Raw genomic sequence first — 23,384 nt, 5'->3', positions numbered from 1 at the left:
ATTTGAGCAAAAGTGACTCTAAGAATCACCTGTACACATTTTAATCTCTATTCCACCATAAAGTAATTCCTACTTTTCCTCTAAAATGTAATTCCATAATAATATACGTGTGATAGTCTGAAGTCTGATTTATAACCAAGTAAACATCATAAGCATAAAGGTCTTTATACAGCGGGAGTGTGATGATAAAAACCATGAGCCAGCAAGTATTTCACACCAAAAACATTCATATAACTGATGCCTCGTTCATACAGGTTGATCCTTGTATTGGTGGTGAGATATTAAACTTATTCTGAATAAGAATTGTGTCGCTCTGTTGCGTAACGTAAAATGTGCGTTCTGTGAGGATACTCTCTGCACTTAACGCACACTCTCTGCACTTAACGCACACTCTCTGCACTAAGCTGAATAAAGAAAATCATTTCATCGCTTGGCGGCGTTTCGGTAAAACCCATGTTGTCCTTTTGACTGATATTTACATATGTATACGACTGTTTATGTATCAATAAAACATCGATCAATCAATCAAGGACCTGCTTCAGGCAACAATAGGTTCCTTGACCGAAACGTTGCGAGCGATTAAACATTGTTCTTCATCGTGCAAAAGCGCTAGAGAAGACAGCGTTCTGGTGTTTTTATTCACAAAATGAAAAATATATATTTTTGGGGTGAATCACTGGCACGTCCCTGGTGTTTAAAGACCTTAACGATGTGTTAGTTGTTAGCGAGTGTGTGTTCATGTTTCCATGGTAACCATGTTAAAGTCCACAGAGGAGGAGGCTTCACATCACCTCCTCCCTGAGGAGGAGGCTTCACACCACCTCCTCCCTGAGGAGGAGGCTTCACACCACCTCCTCCCTGCGCTCCATCCCAGCGGGGGGTTGGAGGAGGAGGAGGGGCCCGGCGGGCGCTTTGGGGCTGTGGTGGTGGCGCGGCGTCAGGCTCCGCCCCCCACCGCCGCCGACGCCCCCCGCCAACGCCACGTCCCCCCCGTCGCCCCCTCTGGCTTTGAGCAGGTGGTCCGGCGCGGCCGCGGCGGGGCCGGGGGGGGCCCCCCCCCAGTGCAGGCAGAGCGGGCAGGGGCAGGACGGTGGGTGGTGGTGGTGGTGGTGGGAGGGGGGCGGCAGGGGGTACAGACCCCCCAGTGCCCCCCCTCTACCGCCCCCGCTGGTACCGTGGTGGTACTGCGAGAGACGCAGCGCGGCGGCCTCCAGCGGCCTCAGGGGGGCGCCGTAGGAGCCGGACAGGGGGGAGTAGAGGTGGAAGGGGAGGTGGGGGAGGTGGTGAGGGGAGAGGAAGGGGTAGGGCAGCGGGGAGGAGTGGGAGGAGCCAGAGGAGGCGCGGCTCATGAGCAGCGCCCCCAGAGGGTCCACCAGGGGGTGTGGCCACGAGAAGGAGTGTCTCTGGCGTTTGTCCTTCATCCTCCTGTTCTGGAACCACACCTACATGAGGAAGAGGAGGAGGGTTTAGTCATAGATATAGAAACCTGGACACCTCATTGGCTGCATGTAGTTCATCTGTATGGCAGCTGCCATTTTGGAGAAGGCAAGCTTCCTGACTACTGGCCAATCACAGTGTGTCTTTTCCGGGACAGAATCTAGTTGTATAAAACTACAACTAGATTCTTACATGTCCTGGAAAAAGACGCGCTGTGATTGGCCAGTAGTCAGGAAGCTTGCCTTCTCCAAAATGGCGGCCTACAGGCGGCCTACAGGAGGATACAGACGCCTCATAGCCGGAGGCGTCCTTTATATGTCGATGGAAAAAGTACTCACATTTTTTTACTTAAATAAAAGTATTGGTATCAACAGTACTTAAAGTACCAAAAGTAGAAAGTACTGATTATGCAGAATGTCCCGTTTCACAAGTTTTCAAACATGTATAAAACTAGAGGGTCGGGCCGCTACGCGGCCCTCTCGTCTAGTAGCCTGGCCCGCACATCGGAGACAGAGACAGAAGAGCGTATAGACGTTCCTTGCAACACCGGTGCTTGTTTCTCGCACATGATTTGGCAACGCGCAAACCAAAAGCGAAACCTAACATGCAAGTGACAAACACGAAACACACACAAAACCTAACAGACAAACAGACAAACACGCAAACACGCACACATCCAGTTTGCCAATGTATATATAGATAGATAGATAGATAGATAGATAGATAGATAGATAGATAGATAGATAGATAGATAGATAGATAGATAGATAGATAGATAGATAGATAGATAGATAGATAGATAGATATATGTATACAAATCCTTTGAAAATAGCAGATGCGACGCATTGTGAGCTTGTAGATCTGCTATTTTCAAATGGCTGAAATGTATATAGGGCTGAAGTGGTTAATGTATGTTTTGTAATAATCTAAATCTATAAAGTCACTAGTAGCTAAAGTTTTCAAATAATTGTAATGGAGTAAAAGTATAATAGCACCCCCGGGTCCTCGGGGGTGCTCCAGGGGGGTCCCCAGCTAAGTGACTGATAGTTAGGAACCAAATGGACCTTTACGGGTCTGTAACTCTTGAGAGTTAAAAATCCCTCAGAGTTCAAAGAGGATTTTACAGCAGATCAGGGTAACAGGGATAAACATGGTCTGAGTTGGGGGTCCGTGGGGGTCCCTGATGCATATCAGACTGGGGGTCCTGATGCATATCAGACTGGGGGGGTCCTTAGACATTAGAAAGCTTGAGAAAGACAGCTTTAGTGACGCTGAGGCATTAAGCACATAAACACAATAACCTATGATTATGTTCTGCTCATCTTTCTTCAGATCTTTGACAATGTTTCTTTTTTAAGATTTTTTTGTGGCTTTCTATGCCTTAGTTTAGAGAGGGAAAGGGGGGGATAGAGGGATAGAGAGATAGAGGGATAGAGGGATAGAGGGATAGAGGGATAGAGAGATAGAGGGATAGAGGGATAGAGGGATAGAGGGATAGAGGGATAGAGGGATAGAGGGATAGAGAGATAGAGGGATAGAGGGATAGAGAGATAGAGAGATAGAGGGATAGAGGGATAGAGGGATAGAGGGATAGGGAAAGTAGGAAATTAAATTAAATTATCATTCATAGGACATTATCGTCGGGATCGGGAGTCGAACCCACGACACGCTGTCAGGCTGGTATTACAGCCCAGGGTGCCTGGACCACCACGCTACGCCCCAGGCCTGAGATCTTTGACAATTTGAGAACAAAATCTGTTCTGAAGCTCTATTGTTTTTTTCTCCTGCTGGTTTGGTTGTTCCTAAAAAACTGTCTGTCTGTCTGTCTGTCTGTCTGTCTGTCTGTCTGTCTGTCTGTCTGTCTGCCTGCCTGCCTGCCTGCCTGCCTGCCTGCCTGCCTGCCTGCCTGCCTGCCTGCCTGCCTGCCTGCCTGCCTGCCTGTCTGTCTCTCTGTCCGCCCCCCCTACACTTTTTCTTTTTACGGCCCCCAAAGAAAATCCCGGAAAGGGTTTCGCTTCTAAAACGTCAAGCGGCGCGTTGGTCTTTTTACGAGCTCCTGGCCCCCCTCCTCCACCCCCCCCCCGCCTCCTCCTGGCTCCTGGCCCTGGACATTCCAGCCTCTTTCATAAAAAAAAGACCCTCAAATAGTGGACATAAAGGTGGGCTGCGTTTAACGTGCGTATTAAAGCGGCCGCATTGGTCACGGGGGGCTTCGCTGTCAAAGCATTAAGACCCCCGCTAAAGCTGTCAGCACTCAATCTGTCCGTGTTGATGGAAACGCCACGGAAACAAACCATGAAAAACACACGGATGGGAACGAACAGCCGAACGACTCCTGTTGCACAACGAACACTCTGAGGACTTGTTTTCTAGGGGCTGTAAAGTCACTAAGTATACGTAGGCAGTGGTGGAAAAAGTACTCAGATGTATTAAGACCTGAGGCCATTCTTAGAAATGTTTTCTAAATCCTAACAGTTTTTTGAAAAAAATCAACAAAAAAAAATGTTTCAAGATTTTTGAACAGCCAAAGAAATCTAAAGTGACACAGATGCGTTCCAGGTCTTAATGGGTTAAGTAAAAGTATCAATACTGCAATGTAGAAATATTCTGTTACAAGTAAAAGTCCAGAATTCAAAAATGTAATTGAGTCAAAAAGTACAAAAGTATTGGTATCAAAACGTACTTAAAGTACCAAGAGTAGAAAGTACTAATTATGCAGAATGTCCCAATTCAAAACAATTCTAATGTATAAAATGCATAAAGAATATTTTGATAATAGCAGATCTGCAAGCTCACAATGAGCTTGTAGATCTGCTATTTTCAAATGGCCAAAATGTATATAAGGCTGAAGTGGTTTTCTAATAATAATCAAAATATACAACTAGTAAAGTAAAGGTACAATATTTGCCTCTGAGATGTAGTGGAGTAGAAGTAAAAGTACTGAAAATTGGAAATACGTAAAAAATAATACCTCAAAATTGTACTTAAGTACAGTACTTGAGTAAATGTACCGAGTTACTTTCCACAGCTGTATTTAGGCTATATGTACTTGAGCACACACAATTTTGAGGTGCATTTATTTTACTTGAGTATGAACGCTTTTTGATATTTCATAATTTCCAAGATTCAAGAAGTTGTATTTGTCAGCGACTTATTCAGGTTTACAAGCAGCAAACATGTTGTGGGAGTCGGGACGTGTCCCGCAGATTGTGCTACATGATACATATAACGAAGGATAAAATCAAATAGAATGACAACCATAAAAAGATAAAATACATTACATTACATTACAGTCATTTAGCAGACGCTTTTATCCAAAGCCACTTACAATAAGTGCATTCAACATAGGTAGGGAACGAAAACTACTAATCACCAGAAGCATTAAGTGCATTCTCTTCTAAAACAAGCAACTAAGAGTATACCTAGTGCTAAGGTAAAAGTGACATATATCAGATATCTACTGTCTTAAACAGATGAGACAAAATAGGAGAATCAAATGAGCAAGAGCTAAAACAAATAAGTATCGAATAAACAAGATCCAATAAGACAAGAGCGGGTACAACTAATTGACAACAAGTAGGCAAGGCAAAGAGGAAGGGTAGTGACCTATAACTGTATATCCATATATACAGTTATAGGTCTATACCCTATTACTTAGTGATCATAGCTGGCAGTGTTTCCTTATTTCTGATGCATAACAGTAATGTTCAGTGCTACTGAACACCCTTTACATCTGTGTGTGGGTTTTTACAAACATTTAACCAACGAAAAGTATTAAAAAAGCACTTCTGACTAAACCTACTAACTCCATTGGATCCTCAAACGTCCTAACCAGTGTTTCGTTGACTAAAACTATGACGAAAAATGTTTGTCGACTACCTTTTTTCGCTGACGAAACCTAAGTGAAAACTAAGCTACGATGACTAGAACTAAGACTAAATATATTGACAATTTCGTCAACAAATAAAAATTAGACTAAGATGTTAGTGAGGGACTAGAGATCCAGTAGAACTAAGACATTTTATGTTTGGTTGCGCTTGGGTGTTGCGCTATGAAAATAGCAGATCTACAAGCTCACAACGCGTCACGCTGCGACGCGTTGTGAGCTTGTAGATCGGCTATTTTCCAACATGCAACCAAGTGTAAAATCAGCCATTACGACGCCATCAAGGCACCGCCAACATACATTTTATTCGACTAAATCAACTGTAGATTTAGTCGACTGAAATCTGATGATATTTAGTCGACTAAAACTAGACAAAACATTTCAGGTGACTAAAATATGACTTAAACTAAATGGAATTTTATTCAAAAGACTATGACTATAAAACTACATCAAAATGTGTTGTCAAAATCAACACTGTTCCTAACTCCACTTGAGCTGTATGAGGGTAAAGTGATGATAATATAATATAATGTATTTGGGTAAAGTGATGATAATATAATATAATGTATTTGGGTAAAGTGATGATAATATAATGTATTTGGGTAAAGTGATAATAATATAATGACACATTCAAGTATCTGACCATGTATGTGTGTTTGTATGCAGTGCCGGTTTAGACTCCACAGGGGCCCTAAGCAGGATACAGGAAACGGGGGCCCTGCCGCCGCCCGCGAAAAAAGACGCGGGTAAAAAAAGACGAAAGAAAGAAAAAAAGAAAGACGCGGGTAAAAAAAGACGAAAGAAAAAAAGAAAGACGCGGGTAAAAAAAGACGAAAGAAAAAAAAATAAGAAAGACGCGGGTAGGCGGAGCCCTACCCAACCTGCGTAGTGTGCATATAGGGTGGACCGGCTCTGTTTGTATGACAATCAGTCTGACAAGTCACCACACCCACTTTGATGAGACAGTGTTGTGTTGCTTTAAAAACACGCTGTTTTTTCTTCCTTAAAGGTTTATATTTTGGACATAGCTGGGTTCTGCCCGGCGACAGCAGAGTTCTATATATATACATATAGTTCTATACATATACATATAGTTCTACACATACAAAGCATGAGAAGTATTTCTCAAACAAAGAACATGTGATCAGGCATGTAGAGACTAACTGTCTAACTGACACTTATTGAGACAATGTTTTCCTGTTTAGTTTTATGGCCATGTCCACGTTTAGAGCCCCTACGTCTCAAAGGCAAACTTTTACTCCACTACCGGCGTTGCCAGATCTGCTTATTATAATTTCCCCGCAAGATTTTATTTGAAAACAGCCGATCTACAAGCTCGCAACGTCGCATCGCGACGCGTTGCGAGCTTGTAGATCTGCTATTTTCAAATAGCTGATGTATATATGTTAAAGTGCTCACGTGGCCCATATAGTCGCTTCTTTTGGGCTGGTTTTCCTAGACCTGGTTGCTTGTTTCTCTCACAGAATCTGGCAACTCTGTCCACTACAAGTAGTAGATGACAGCTTTAGTTACGTTGCAGATTTAGATTATTGACACGACCACTAAAGGCCCGATTTTATACTTCAGCTATTCGCAAAATAACCCATGTATAGAATTTTTAATACAGGGCTTTTACTTGTACACATAATTGTCTATATTTTGGGATTTCCACTTTTACAATATCTGAGTATTTATTCCACCACTAAAACAACTGAAGATTGTTCAACTTGTTAAGCTCAATGAAGTGTTTGTACGAATAAACAACAGTGTGTGTGTGTGTGTGTGTGTGTGTGTGTGTGTGTGTGTGTGTGTGTGTGTGTGCGTGCGTGCGTGCGTGCGTGCGTGCGTGCGTGCGTGCGTGCGTGCGTGCGTGCGTGCGTGCGTGCGTGCGTGCGTGCGTCCGGGTCTGTGAACGTAAACAAACAATAAGACTTCCTAGGCTCCACCCACAATGACCTCCTAATTCAAAATAACCTTTATTGGTTGTGTAGTCACGACAACAGACACTCAGAGGAAGTCCTTTTGAAATGAGTGTGTGTGTGTGTGTGTGTGTGTGTGTGTGTGTGTGTGTGTGTGTGTGTGTGTGTGTGTGTGTGTGTGTGTGTGTGTGTGTGTGTGTGTGTGTGTGTGTGTGTGTGTGTGTGTGTGTGTGTGTGTGTGTGTGCATCTGAACAGTGTGCTATAAAAACACACACCTATTGTTTTTATTTATAGTTTGTCTGCAAAGCAGTTTAAAATGTTACTTTGGTAAAGTTGTTGAGAGGATACATTGCAGGCTAAAACAAGGTCATAAAATGTAACAAAATGTTGTTTTTTGTAACTTTGTATCTATAAAATAAACAAACAATATAAATATCCTACACCGTGGGTCTTAAAAACAAACATTAGAATAAAATGAACCACTTGAACCCTAGCATCCCTATTCTGGGGGTAGGTACCATTTGACCAAAATAGCCGATCTACAAGCTCACAACTGAGATGGAAGAAGTACTCAGATATTTTACTTAAGTAAAAGTAGCAATACCGCAATATAAAAATACTCTGTTACAAGCACAACACCCGTGTTCAAAATGTTACTTGAGTAAATAAAAGTACAAAAGTATTGCCATCAAAATATACTTAAAGTACCAAAAGTAAAAGTACTAAAAAGTTTGAAAATAGCAGATCCACAAGCTTGTAGATCGTCTATTTTCAAATAGCCTATAGGTTTAAAATAGGGCTAAAGTGTTTAATGTATGTTTTATGATATTTTCATGAATATCTGAAAAGTAACTAAAGTTTTCAAATAATTGTAGTGGAGTAAAAGTACAATTGAGACATTTAGATGGTGTCAAAGGTCATGTCTCACCTAGACACAGGATCTGACCCGAACTTTAACCTGATGGTCAAGATTCAATTTCTCCCCTGAGCAAGCAGGCAGGCTCTATTAGCTCAATGGTAAAAACAAATGCTGGACATGCGCAGGAAACCGGGTTCAAATCCAAAGAGGAAAGTTAAAGTAAGTTGTAGAATTTAACCAACAGTGCAAGAAGCCTCCATTGTCTGACATTTGCGCGCACGGTCAAATCCAATGGACCCGTATAGGCTATAGGGGTCCATTTGGTTATATGTGCACACCCTAGGAATAACAAATGGATAACTTTTTTTAACGCGTGTTTTAATCGTTTTTCGGGAGAGAACAGATGTTAATAGTGTTAGAACAGTGGTTTTCTCATGCCAAGGACCCCTAAATTGATATACATTTGCCCGCGGACCCCCATCTGAAAATGTTTTGTGCCAGGGACCCCCAGAAGCAAAGATTTGAGTTAAAATGTTCGCTTTGAAAAATTACATATATTCAAAGATTTGCACACATTTTGAAGATTTTTCAAAAAATAGCAGCTATGAGCTTAATTGTATATCTGCTATTTTTGAATAGCCAATGCTAAGTGGTTAAAATGATTGTGACGCTATATGTTATTCGCTGGGGACCCCCTGGCACCACCTCCAAGGACCACTGGTTGAAAACCACTGTGTCAGAACACTGTCTTGAATGCGCTCCACCGTAAGTCGTGCTTTTGTCAGGGACGTGCACAGATATACTCTAGGTGGTGCTAGAGCATATGCCCTTTGCCCTCTTGACCAGAAGTGCCCTTTTGAAAAAAATAAAAAAAAGTTTTGTTTTTTTTTCAGTTTACAGCAGGGGTCTTCAACAGGGGGTCCGGGACCCCTAGGGGGTCCTCAGAGTTACTACAGGGGGTCCGCCAAATCTTTATGTGATATGATTTTTCTTTTTACCATAACCACTCGAAACCTAGCATCCCTTTTCTGAGGAGCTATTTTTGGCAAAGAGGTATAGGTGTAGAGGGGAAAAAGAGCAGACCAAGTAAACAAAAAAAAGTAGAATTTACTTGAGCACCTGCCCCTCAAAATGTCTGTGCACGCCACTGGCTTTTGTGACACTTCCGGTTGGGCGCCGGAAGTGTCACAAAAGCACGACTTCACAGACATGTTACATACTGTTACATACAACACTATTAAAGGACGACTTCACCGATTTTCAACCTATCTTCATATAATTGGTCCTCACTAATACTCATGATAAAATGGTACCATTTTTTTCTACTCGGTCTGTGTCTCAGAGGTTGGCTGTGGACAGTTCAGAGTCCCGTCTACCAGTGACATCATCGATGGGGAATCCAAGCTAATAGAAACTGCAGGCTTTCTATTCCTGGAAAGTTGCGATGCAATAAAAGAAGCCATTGTTCTCGCGTTAATAAGAAATGTGAAATCTTGTTGGGAAAAAATATCATGCCTAACGATGATGTCACTGGTAGACGGGTTTCTGGACTGTCGACAGCCCTCCTATGAGACACATACCATTTAGGAAAAAATGGCACCATTTTATCATGAGTATTAGTGAGGACCAATTATATGAAGATCGTATATGAAGGATCCTATATTACATCATAAGAAAGGTAATAAAAGCATCAGGCAAAATTCTCCTTTAACACTGAGGATTTCACTACAGTGTTGATTAGACCAGTGGTTTTCAAAGTGTGGTCCAGGGACCCTCATGGGTTCCTAAGAGGTTTCAAATGGTCTTTAATGTAAATGAAGAGTAGTTTGATTTCACTTGAAATTATAAGGATTTGTTTCAAAATCTTATGTAATAATCTAAAGGTGCTGTGAATAATAAATACATAAAAGGTTTTGTATATTCTGCAGCAGGGGTCTTAAACGTTTTCAGGCCAAGGACCCTAGCTGAGAGAGAGATGAAGCAGGGACCCCCTACTCTATATTGTATAAAACCCTCTGCAGCAATGGTTCGGTAACAGGGGTCTCCCATCTCTCTTTAATAAACAGAACATTCATTTTCAGGTGGGTTTCCAATTTCATCCAATCAGGAGAAAGTATATATTTATCAGCTTACATTTTATAGTGTCTCCAATTCCACATTTATTTTGCTAATTTCTTTGTGTCGTTTCTTCCAATTTCACTTGTTTATCCCGTATAGCATAGCATGTGTGAGTTCTCTCTCCTGATTGGATAAAATTGGTATCCCGACCTGAAAATGCATGTTGTTTGTTAAAGAGCTGGAGAGCTGGAGAGCTGGAGAGACAGACAGACAGACAGACAGACAGACAGACAGACAGACAGACAGACAGACAGACAGACAGACAGACAGACAGACAGACAGACAGACAGACAGACAGACAGACAGACAGACAGACAGACAGACAGACAGACAGACAGACAGACAGACAGACAGACAGACAGACAGACAGACAGACAGACCGACCGACCGACCGACCGACCGACAGACAGACAGACACATGACGTCATACCTTGATGGTGGTCTCTGGTAGGCTGAGGGCGGTGGCCAGTTCGCACCTGCGCGGTCTGGACACGTAGCTCTCCTTGCAGTACTCCTGCTCCAGGCGCGTGAGCTGCTCGCGCGTGAACGCGGTCCGGTGCCGCCTGCTGTGGTCCAGGAGCGCGCTGCGCGAGCACGCCTCCCCATGGTCCTCACCCCCGTGCCCGCCGTGCGCGTGCACGGTGGTCGCGACAGGCGCCTCTCTGCCGTCCGCCACTGTGAGTGTGAAACCACGCGAGAAGTTGTAATAATAACGACCTTATTGCACACCTAGCTATGAATACGAGATAATAGAGAGGTAATGGGAGACTGTGAGAACACACACGCCCAGCCTAATGTGTGTGTGTGTGTGTGTGTGTGTGTGTGTGTGTGTGTGTGTGTGTGTGTGTGTGTGTGTGTGTGTGTGTGTGTGTGTGTGTGTGTGTGTGTGTGTGTGTGTGTGTGTGTGTGTGTGTGTGTGTGTGTGTGTGTGTGTGTCTCCACACTTAAGAGTCTCCAGCTCTTTAACACACACACACACACACACACACACACACACACACACACACACACACACACACACACACACACACACACACACACACACACACACACACACACACAGCCTATATCGCCATCAAACAAAAGCTGTTGAATTTATAATAACGTTAATATTCAATATTCGTTATCGATGAACTGCAGCGCAAAACCACACAATGAATATTATAACTATATTTATCATGCTGCATCTGGCTCTGTTTCAAACAAAACGTGACATTCTTCTCACTATGTGACGTTTATACTACATAACCCGATGATGATGATGCTCACATACTGACACATTATTAACACGTTTTGTGATGCAAAAAAAAAAAAAAAAACATGGAAAGCCCCAAATCCAAAAAATGTTTAGATATCTATATCTCTTCTTTTCGGGTTAATATAAAAAAGAGCAACATTTAAGAAATGCATGCTTGATGATGGATCATTAGGCTACAGCAATGGTTCTCAACCTTTTCAGGCCGCGACCCCCCAAAATCATATTTAACTGCATGGGGAGACCCCAAAATAATCATATTTGAACTGGGGACCCCCCACCGGCCCACCCTGACAAGCACTTGGAAGTTGAGGCGTTACATTTAGTTGACTCGGTTCCACAGATAAATATTGTGAAAATAGCAGATCTGCTATTTCCACAATTTTTGCCTCTTTCTTATAATATTTAACAAATTGGCTAATGTTTGACCAGTTTTTAATAGTACAGTTTGATGATTGCTTTTGATGCAGTAATAGTCTTTTTTTTCTCTTCTTTTTGAGGTCAGTCCTTGAATTGTCACTTTTTTGTTTTTGTTTGTACACATAGTTATTTTTATGTTTTTGTATTTTTGGGTTGATATTTGAACTGGTGGTGCCACTTTACATAGACCATGAATTGAATACCAAGGACCTCAATGGAAACAAGACCGCAAGGACTTTTTTGAACGGACCTTTTAGACAAAGTATTAGTATTATACATATAACTGCATGTGCTGTTTCACATTTTTGCCTAATAAAATACTCAATCAATCAAACTTCACTGTCATCTGGGCTACACTATAAACGTTCTAAACTGTCAATACAGCAACAGTGAACTATAACATCCTACATGAAGACGCATGGTTTTATATCTACAGGTGTCATTACTCACATATTTATGAATGATAACTTACACATCAGCCCGTTTCTTCTTCAACTTGTGTCTGACCTTCAGAAGTCTTCTTTTTTTATATATAATCCTCCGGTCGTGTGTTGAACCTGATGATCCCAGTCCGGTCCAAACGGTCCGTTAGCAGGCCCACCACCGCGGCCGGGTGGTCCGCAGGCCCTGCACAGCCAGGTGGTCCGCAAGTCCACAACACAAGCCAGGCCCGCAGTTCCCAAATCTAAGCGTTTTAATTTGACACTTTTTAGAGTGTAAAAAAAAAGTGTGGGTCTAAAATGTAGACCCTAAACCTTCAGGTTGGTGTTGTCTTCATTAAGACTCCAACACACACCAACACGCACACACACCAACACACACACTCACACACACACACATTCACACCAACACACACACACACGCCGTTCTGCTATGCGCTCCAGCGCTCTGAACCAGGCAGGTTCAGGTTGGTTTTACGCAGGCAGTGACAGACACACTAAAGACGAAGATGAGACTTTTCTGTCAGACTGTCGCCCCTTTTGACCTTCTGTCTCTCCCTTCATTCATCCCCCCCCCCCCCCCCCCCCCTCCCCCTCTGTCTCCCAGGGATGGAAGAAAGTACTCAGATTATTTATTCAACTAAAAGTAGCAATATCACATAAGAAGAATACTCATACAAGTTCAAGTCTTATATATGCCTATCTAAAATCAGCCTAAATAAAAAATAAAAATACTGCAAATGTTGACAAATGTTCTTATTTTTTTATAAGAATAGCCAAAGACTAAAACAGGGCTTAAGTGGTTAATCATGCATGTATTGTATTATAGCCTAATAATTATAATCTAAATCTGCAAAGTTTTCAAAAATAATCTACAGTCTACACTTTGTCTGGTGGAGTAGAAGTATAATATTTCGAAAAATGTCCAGACTATCATGTATCATAAATTATTTACTTATATAGAGTAGAGTAGGGGCCATTGATTGGGGACCCCCAGGGGTCCTTGAGGGAGTCAGTGGCTCTCCATATAAATGATGGATAGTTAGGAACCAAATGGACCCTTATGGGTCTGTAACTCCATTTGAACACTCTCAGAGTTACATTAACATTGATGTTACAATATAAATTGGGGTCCCAGAGATAGAAATGCCATTAAATGGGGGTCATAGCCTAATGAGTGTCAAACTGGGGGTCCTTGAAATTAAAATGGTTGAGCCGTAAAAATCTTCTCTTATGGGGGTCCCTGGCACATCTTTTCAAATGGGGGTCCGCGGGCTAATAAGTATCAATTTTTTGGGGGTCCTTGACATGAAAAAGTTTGAGAACACTGAAGTAGGCTACTTAAGTAAAAGTACTTATTACTTTCCACGCCACCTCTCTCTCTCTCTCTCTCTCTCTCTCTCTCTCTCTCTCTCTCTCTCTCTCTCTCTCTCTCTAATGAGAGACGCATCGGCGGGACTGACAGCTCTCTGGTTGCGGGCTGTCTGGCCTGTCTGCCCCGCAAGGCGCGGCGCGGCGCCGTGGAGCTCCGTGGAGGTGTTAGGAGGTGTTAGGAGGTGTTAGGTTCAGGCCTTTGGTCTGAAGCCATTGCCTTTGTACTTTTGTTATGGAGAATTAATGACATAGGGAGGGGCGGGGGGGGGGGGTGGAGAGAGAGACAGAGAGACAGAGAGAGAGAGAGGGAGAGAGAGAGAAAGAGAGAGAGAGAGAGAGAGAGAGAGGGGAGTCCTCTACTAAACACCATTGTTGTCCTTCCCTGTGTGTGTGTGTGTGTGTGTGTGTGTGTGTGTGTGTGTGTGTGTGTGTGTGTGTGTGTGTGTGTGTGTGTGTGTGTGTGTGTGTGTGTGTGTGTGCGTGTGCGCGTGTGCATTTTTGGAGGTCCATCATTACAGGCCTAATGGGGGTAACCGCGGACCCGCCGGGGCGGAGCAGACAGCCAGGCCGTGTCTGGGTCGCTCCACCTCGGCCTGCAGAGCGAGCAGAGGGCGGGGCGGTGGGAGTGATTAATTCACCCATTAATTTATGGATTTAGTTTTCAATGGAGCGTATTATTTAAAATAAATAACGCCGTTTATTTGTTTTGGGTGGAGGTGGCTTAAAGATAAGAGCAGGGTATACAGAAGGTGAGAGAACGTTTATTATTATCATTATTATTAATCTATTTCTGATTTTACTGTTTTAAAGACATAGATCACAGCCTATTGTTGTCTAACAATTGTTGACATTTTAATCAGGAAGTTGAAATTAAATTAGCAGCACGTTAGCCTATAGATTTAATCTGTTATAATTGTATAAAGGCTATAGGCCTTAACATGTTTAAGCAGATGATTAGAGTTAATTGCTATATGGGTTGAGTTAGAGTTAGTTATTATAATAATCAAAATAAGTATTTCAGCGTAGCATTATATTTTAAATAAACCTTTTATGTCATTTGAGACATTTTGAATAGGAATTATGAAAATAAATTGATTAAATTAAATGACATCATTTAGCTTTTTTATTCTCACGATTCTGCATTTCCGAAACGGATCAAACGCAAAGATAATTAGAAATAATAATCAAAAGACAGAACATTATTAATTTAGCCCATTCATGCAGTACATCTCTTACTATCTATCTCTCATCCAATAACACACACACACACACACACACACACACACACACACACACACACACACACACACACACACACACACACACACACACACACACACACACACACACACACACACACACACACACACACACACACACACACACACACACACACACACACGCGCGCGCGCGCGCGCGCTGTGTGGAGCATGTTGACACGTCAAATTGAGGTTTGTTAAAGTTAATAAATAAATACGTAAATGTTAGATCACCTTTTGAACGTCCCATGGTTCTCTATACTTGTGACTTTGTGACAATTATAACTCTGATTATTTGACACTAAAACGGTTTGGTTTATCATGGATTTACCGAGTATTTATTTAGGAGTATTTATTTACGTATATTTCATGCCATACCAACATATCATATTTTGTATCATTCTCAGTTCATATTCCTTGTAAACGTACTGTGATGTTTAAAGTTGGTTTGGGTCATACATGCCTTTGAAAATAAACATTTTGAGTTTAAAGCAATTGGATGACACTTTACCTCTATACTGTTGTAATAACACAACAACAACAATAATAATAATGAATACACCTGTATATTAAATATATTGAAAGGCATTTCGTTTGTATCAATAGCTTGGTTTAAAAAAAAAATCTGCAAACAGACAGACAGACAGACAGACAGACAGACAGACAGACAGAGGATACAGACAGACAGACAGACAGACAGACAGACAGACAGAGGATAGGCTAGACTAGTCTATCCTCTGTCTGTCTGTCTGTCTGTCTGTCTGTCTGTCTGTCTGTCTGTCTGTCTGTCTGTCTGGAGAGATAAGAATAAATCATTAAAATAAAAGGAAAGGAGAAGAAAACATTTCTATGATATGATGTGAAAAAGGTATTCCTTGCATCCATAATGAGTGAGCAGGTTCTGGTATTATCTGGACAGGATGGACCTCTGAGGTTCTGACATGTTCCTGTGTGCAGGGACCTCAAATCATCTAAAAGACACTTAACTTTAATCACAAGTTACATTAAAAGTCAGTCAAAAGACTAAATGTATTTGATGTTGTTTCTGTCTAATCACCAGGTCACCCATGCCCATGTATAAACCACCATTTCAGATTTCAACAAACCCCAACTGAAACAACACTGTTGTTGTACATAATATACCAATATTAAGTGCATAATATACCAATATTAAGTGCATAATATACCAATATTAAGTACATAATATACCAATATTAAGTGCATAATATACCAATATTAAGTGCACATGCATGTACATACGTTGATGATCACTTTCTGTTTTGCTCTTTTTTGCACTCTCTCTCTTTTTTATAAGGATCCCTGACTAATGAGCCAAATATGCCTTAATAAATATACATTATAATTATATACCCTCTCTATACTGTATAAATACAATTAAAACACCTTAAATATTGTATTTATTTTAGAAACAAACAAAAACAAAAATAATATTGATGTGATGCTCATATTAACCTTATAGGAAGTATTACGTTTTTTTTTTTCTTTTCACATGCATTCCATAAATTCCATTGGTCTAGACCACACATGGGCAAATGACATCATCAACATGCGTCGGGCATTGTCCCTGTTGAGTGAAAGATGAACTATTTCTAAAATGAATACAATATTTAAGGTGTTTTAAATTAAAACATTTTGTTATAGAGGACAATTATAACGTATTAAGGCATATTTGGCTTATCAGACATAGAACTATAGCACATCCGACAGGGAGCTGGAACTGACCCGGCCCAGGATAAGCGGCTTGAAAACGGATGGAGAACCAGCCTAATTATACCCTAATTATAACTTATATTGAAGCATCCAATACGTATTAGATTTATATCCTATCTGGGATTCCAAACCAGGCAGGGGCGGAACTATGGGTGGAACTATGACCCATCCAGACTGACAGCTTTGTGGGTATAGCGTTGCCTTCCGGCCACAGTGCAGAAGCCACACCAGAACCACGGGACACTATAGACCAGGGGTCTTCAACAGGTGGTCCCCAGAGCTACTACAGGGGGTCCGCCAAATCTTTGTGTGATAGGATTTAGTTTTCTTTTACATTAACCACTTGAACCCTAGAATTCCTTTTCTGAGGGGAACATTAGCCGAAAATAGCAGATTTACAAGCTCTCAACGCCTCGCGCTGCGAGGCGTTGAGAGCTTGTAGATCGGCTATTTTTTGGCAAAGAGGCTATAGGTTTAGAGGGGGAAAAAAGAGCAGACTGAGTAAAAAAAAAAACTTACATTTCATACAATATAGAGTAGGGGGTCCTTGCTTCATTTCTTTCTCAGCTAGGGGGCCCTTGGCCTGAAAACGTTGAAGACCCCTGCTCTAGACAATGTTTGTGATTCCACCAGAACAGATGCATTTCAGACCTGCTGCTGCGCTTAAAACAATGTGCCCGGTGTATCAGTTCTGCAGGTGAAAAGCAGCCAAACAGACAGTGAGAAAAAACTGTCATATTGACATCATCCGCCGGTCATTATCAAAGCTTCAAAAACGGCGGCCATTTTCCATTCAGGCACTCATTAGACATGTTCTGTATATCCGGCCACTGAAGCCATATATATATATATATATAGGTCTTCAGAGTGAGCCACAAAATAGCTACCGCTGAGCTAAGACACAAAGCACATTTGGGGAGGGGGACGTATTACGCTTCGAGGTTCAGCCAGTAGGTGTCCTATAGCCGGCCACGCGGTCTAAATGTCTCAGTGGAAGAGCAGGTAGACCGCCTGTAACCACTAGTTATATTGAATTAACATATACTCTGCCATAAAGATACTAGTTAAGTTGTATTCATATTCTCAGCTCCCAGTGAGCTGTGGCGTTCCGCAAGGAAGCACACTAGGGCCTTCACTGTTCCTAATATGTGTAAACGCCATGATGTCAGCTTGTGACTGCCACTTGTTCTTGAAAAGCCCTCAGCTCTGAACTCGGTAGAATCTGCACCTGCACTCGCTGATATCAAACTCATCATTACACCTGGGAAAAACTGAATCCATTCTCTTTGGGTCCAAAATAAACCTCTGCAAGGCCGACGGCTTCACAGTAAAAGTGGGTGACAATGTTATCACAAGAAAAGAGGAAATGACCTACAGTGTACCTGGGTTGAATTTAGAGGCTAATCTTTCTGGTGAAAAAAATGGCAACTAAAGTCATCAAAAAAGTCAACCGAAGAACAAGATATTTGTATACAGGATCTACTCACTGGTCAGTGAACACATTGAAGACTCTAACAGGAGCACTCATCCAAGGTTACTTCGACTATGCATACACCTCATACCATAACACCACAAAGGCCTCAAAAACATAAGGCTCCAGACCTCCCAAAACAAACTGGTCAGGCTCCTACTTGGCCTGTACTCTGTAGAGGACAGAGTACAGCAACTGGTCTACGAGATACACCACACCACAAAGACACCCATGTACCTGTCAAGCTGCTTCAAAAACATCAAAGACGTCCACAATCACAACACCAGAGGGAGCTCCACAAATCATGTTCAACACAGATTTGGCTCAAACAAGGGGTTACATTTGTTCTACTGCTATGCCACCAACACGTGGAACGCTCGACCAACAGACATACAAAAAAAAATACTCTTACAGAACACTTCAGGAGCATGGCTGCAATTCAGAACTGTCCCCTGTAAAAAAAAAAAAAACAAGGCTATCAGCACAAATGCTGATTGAAATGACGTGTAATATTTCCATATCATTTAGGTGGGGGGGGGGGGTCTTTCCATGTACCCCCCCTACAAGCTGCTCAAGCACCCTTAGGGGTTCTTGTACCCCTGGTTGGGAACGACTGCTCTACCATACAGATTGGTTAAAATAGTGTTTTATTACTATACAAAAAAAACGTTACGGACAGCAGATTGTAATGATTTTCAGTGAACTTGTATTAGTCAGTCCTCAAATCAAAGGGAGCAAAATGAGCTCTGTGCCAAGATGACAGTGATCAATGAATCATGTGGATTGGTCCAAACACATCACAGCAGATCATTTCAATCAAGCGTTCAGCACATTCACGCAGTCGCTTCGGTGTCACGTGGAGTTGGCATGAAAAAGCCCTGATTCAAGATTCCACACATTTCTTTGTCACGCTCAACAACACCAACATGTGTGTGTGTGTGCGTGTGCGTGTGCGTGTGCGTGTGCGTGTGTGTGTGTGTGTGTGTGTGTGTGTGTGTGTGTTGGTGGCGCTGCTGCGCCACACTGCGCTAACTATATGACCGCCACAAAAATACCCGGAGATGAGAAGAGATGTCATAAACACATCAGGGTATAAAGTGTTGTGTGACATTCCATCATTAGGCCTCCGGACAGCTGCGTATGGATGGAGGAATAATGTTTTTGGGATGTCCATATATACATACATCCGTCCATATGTCCACACGTACTGACGTACACATCTAAACTTTATGAACAAAGATATCTCAGGTACGCCTGAGACAGGGACGTCACAGGCTCTCAGAAGGTGGGGGGGATGGACTTTCGGTGGACTATACCCCTTATTTTACACTTTGGCTACTCAAAAATAGCAGATCTACAAGCTCAAGCTCGCACTTGGTGCTATTTTTGAAAAATCGTGAAAAACATTTGTAACTGTCAAATGTAAACACATTTTGTATTTTCAAAATGCTGCGTTTTTTGGGGCCGATTTTGTTAGTTTATTTTTCGTGTTTTGGTTACTTTATTTTGGTTTTAAGGTTAGGGTTAGGTTATTTAATTCGTATTTTTGCCTTTTACTGATTCATTATCAAACAAAGATGTTTTTATTTTTTATTTTTTTTAAAAGTGGGGTGTATGAAATCACGGATCTGTGAGAGTGAGGGTGTCGCGTCGTACGCACAGTGAATGGGCGTGACGCCCCTGGCCTGAGATAAAAGTAGGGTGTCAAAGGTCACGGCCACTGTGACCTCACAAACCACGTTCATTAAACACCGTCAAAGTTCTTCGCTGCTTTCTGTCCGTCCGTCTGTCTACGGCTCTAGTTATAACTACTTAATGTCTCAAATGGTAAGAAAATAAAATGGTAAATGGTGCATTTAGCGCTTTTATCCAAAGCCCTTTCCATAGATTGTGCATTACATTCACACATTCACACACCCACTCACACACACATTCACACACACACACACACACACACACACACACACACACACACACACACACACACACACACACACACACACACCCCGATGGCGGAGGAAACCATGTAAGGCACCAACCTGCTCATCGGAAGCAATTAGGGGTTCAGCGTCTTGCTCAAGGACACTTCCACACTAACTCTGGAGGAGCCCGGGATTCGAACTGGGAACCTCACGGTTCTCATTCGGCCGTTCTACCCCTGAGCCACTGCCGTCTCAATGTCTCTGGTTATATCTAGTTAATGTCTCAACGCTAGTTATAAAATGTCTCTGGTTATATCTAGTTAATGTCTCAATGCTAGTTATAAAATGTCTCTGGTTATATCTAGTTAATGTCTCAACGCTAGTTATAAAATGTCTCTAGTTATATCTAGTTAATGTCTCAACGCTAGTTATAAAATGTCTCTGGTTATATCTAGTTAATGTCTCAATGCTAGTTATAAAATGTCTCTGGTTATATCTAGTTAATGTCTCAACGCTAGTTATAAAATGTCTCTAGTTATATCTAGTTAATGTCTCAACGCTAGTTATAAAATGTCTCTAGTTATATCTAGTTAATGTCTCAATGCTAGTTATAAAATGTCTCTGGTTATATCTAGTTAATGTCTCAATGCTAGTTATAAAATGTCTCTGGTTATATCTAGTTAATGTCTCAACGCTAGTTATAAAATGTCTCTGGTTATATCTAGTTAATGTCTCAATGCTAGTTATAAAATGTCTCTGGTTATATCTAGTTAATGTCTCAACGCTAGTTATAAAATGTCTCTGGTTATATCTAGTTAATGTCTCAACGCTAGTTATAAAATGTCTCTGGTTATATCTAGTTAATGTCTCAACGCTAGTTATAAAATGTCTCTAGTTATATCTAGTTAATGTCTCAATGCTAGTTATAAAATGTCTCTGGTTATATCTAGTTAATGTCTCAATGCTAGTTATAAAATGTCTCTGGTTATATCTAGTTAATGTCTCAACGCTAGTTATAAAATGTCTCTGGTTATATCTAGTTAATGTCTCAACGCTAGTTATAAAATGTCTCTAGTTATATCTAGTTAATGTCTCAACGCTAGTTATAAAATGTCTCTAGTTATATCTAGTTAATGTCTCAATGCTAGTTATAAAATGTCTCTGGTTATATCTAGTTAATGTCTCAATGCTAGTTATAAAATGTCTCTAGTTATATCTAGTTAATGTCTCAATGCTAGTTATAAAATGTCTCTGGTTATATCTAGTTAATGTCTCAACGCTAGTTATAAAATGTCTCTGGTTATATCTAGTTAATGTCTCAATGCTAGTTATAAAATGTCTCTGGTTATATCTAGTTAATGTCTCAACGCTAGTTATAAAATGTCTCTGGTTATATCTAGTTAATGTCTCAATGCTAGTTATAAAATGTCTCTGGTTATATCTAGTTAATGTCTCAACGCTAGTTATAAAATGTCTCTGGTTATATCTAGTTAATGTCTCAACGCTAGTTATAAAATGTCTCTAGTTATATCTAGTTAATGTCTCAATGCTAGTTATAAAATGTCTCTGGTTATATCTAGTTAATGTCTCAACGCTAGTTATAAAATGTCTCTAGTTATATCTAGTTAATGTCTCAATGCTAGTTATAAAATGTCTCTAGTTATATCTAGTTAATGTCTCAATGCTAGTTATAAAATGTCTCTGGTTATATCTAGTTAATGTCTCAATGCTAGTTATAAAATGTCTCTAGTTATATCTAGTTAATGTCTCAACGCTAGTTATAAAATGTCTCTGGTTATATCTAGTTAATGTCTCAACGCTAGTTATAAAATGTCTCTGGTTATATCTAGTTAATGTCTCAACGCTAGTTATAAAATGTCTCTGGTTATATCTAGTTAATGTCTCAATGCTAGTTATAAAATGTCTCTGGTTATATCTAGTTAATGTCTCAATGCTAGTTATAAAATGTCTCTGGTTATATCTAGTTAATGTCTCAACGCTAGTTATAAAATGTCTCTGGTTATATCTAGTTAATGTCTCAACGCTAGTTATAAAATGTCTCTGGTTATATCTAGTTAATGTCTCAACGCTAGTTATAAAATGTCTCTGGTTATATCTAGTTAATGTCTCAACGCTAGTTATAAAATGTCTCTAGTTATATCTAGTTCATATATCTGTAGTTTCTAATGAGTGGGGAGACAGGATGTACAGTATAGCTTCTCTTCCAGGACACATGGGTGGGGGGGGGGGGGGGGGGGTTTGAACCTGTGACCTTCTGGTTACGAGCCTCTGAAGCCAGTCATCCACTCTGCTGCCATCAGCCTACTGTCTGTACACAGTGGCACAGACATTTTGAGGGGCAGGGGCTCAAGTAAATTATACTTTTCTTTGTTGACTTGGTCTGCTCTTTTTTTTTCCCTCTACACCTATACCTCTTTGCCAAAAAATAGCCGATCTACAAGCCCACAACGCCTCGCAGCGCGAGGCGTTGTGAGCTTGTAGATCTGCTATTTTTGGCTAAAGTTCTCCTCAGAAAAGGGATGCTAGGTTTCGAGTGGTTATTGTAAAAAGAAAAATCACATCACATAAAGATTTGGCGGACCCCCTGTAGTAACTCTGAGGACCCCCTAGGGGTCCCGGACCCCCTGTTTTTTTTCTTTTTTTTTCAAAAGGGCACTTCTGGTCAAGAGGGCAAAGGGCAGGTGCTCTAGCACCACCTAGAGTCTATCTGTGCACGTCCCTGGTGTCACTGCACACAGCTGTTACACTAACTGACCGGTAGCTTTTTGGTCGTGGATTCAACCTTTGTCTTCCTCTCTCTCTCTCTGCTGCGCTAAACATGGGAACAACGTGGAAATGGCTCTCACATGTTTCCAATGTTCGAGGCGGTTGCAGAAATCCTACCGAGACCTCAAGATGAGGTCAAATAAACTGAGGCTTGGGAAACCCCTGATTTGAAAAGGATGAAGATTTCCTGTTTTGTTTTCCTGATCAAACACGCTACACTCTTTTAAAAAGCCTCCGTCCTTTTCAACACATCCCAGACTTTAGTGCCAGCAGCACGGCGCACATCTTCTCCGATGCTTTGGCATCCGTTTTTTGGCCACATGTTAAACACATGTCAGCCCTGACACATGTCCACGCTGCATATGTTGCCGTTAACATGTGTTGAAAAGCAATGAAAGATGCGCGGCGTCCTGAAGTAGACGCATATAACCAACGTGATGAAAATGAAACATGCTTTAACCCATTAAGACCTGGAACGCATCTGTGTCACCTTTTTGATTTGAGC

General features: G+C 41.4%; 1 protein-coding gene across 1 annotated transcript; it reads right to left on the bottom strand.

Moving 5' to 3' along the window:
* Positions 1–842: 842 nt before the first annotated feature.
* eve1 (even-skipped-like1) lies at positions 843–12,414 on the bottom strand (the record flags this gene model as incomplete). Its single annotated transcript, XM_084070864.1, has 3 exons — positions 12,368–12,414; positions 10,651–10,895; positions 843–1,442 (listed from the first exon to the last, which is right to left on the bottom strand). The coding sequence occupies exons 1-3, from the start codon at positions 12,369–12,371 to the stop codon at positions 843–845; spliced, it is 849 nt and encodes a 282-aa protein (XP_083926990.1). The 5' UTR covers positions 12,372–12,414.
* Between the last annotated feature and the right edge of the window lie 10,970 nt (positions 12,415–23,384).

The sequence above is a fragment of the Gymnoscopelus microlampas genome (genome assembly GCF_963454915.1).
Source record: "Gymnoscopelus microlampas genome assembly, chromosome: 11".
Lineage (NCBI taxonomy): Eukaryota > Metazoa > Chordata > Actinopteri > Myctophiformes > Myctophidae > Gymnoscopelus > Gymnoscopelus microlampas.
The sequence above is the reverse complement of the archived record's forward strand: the minus strand, read 5'-3'. Positions and strand labels throughout refer to the sequence as shown.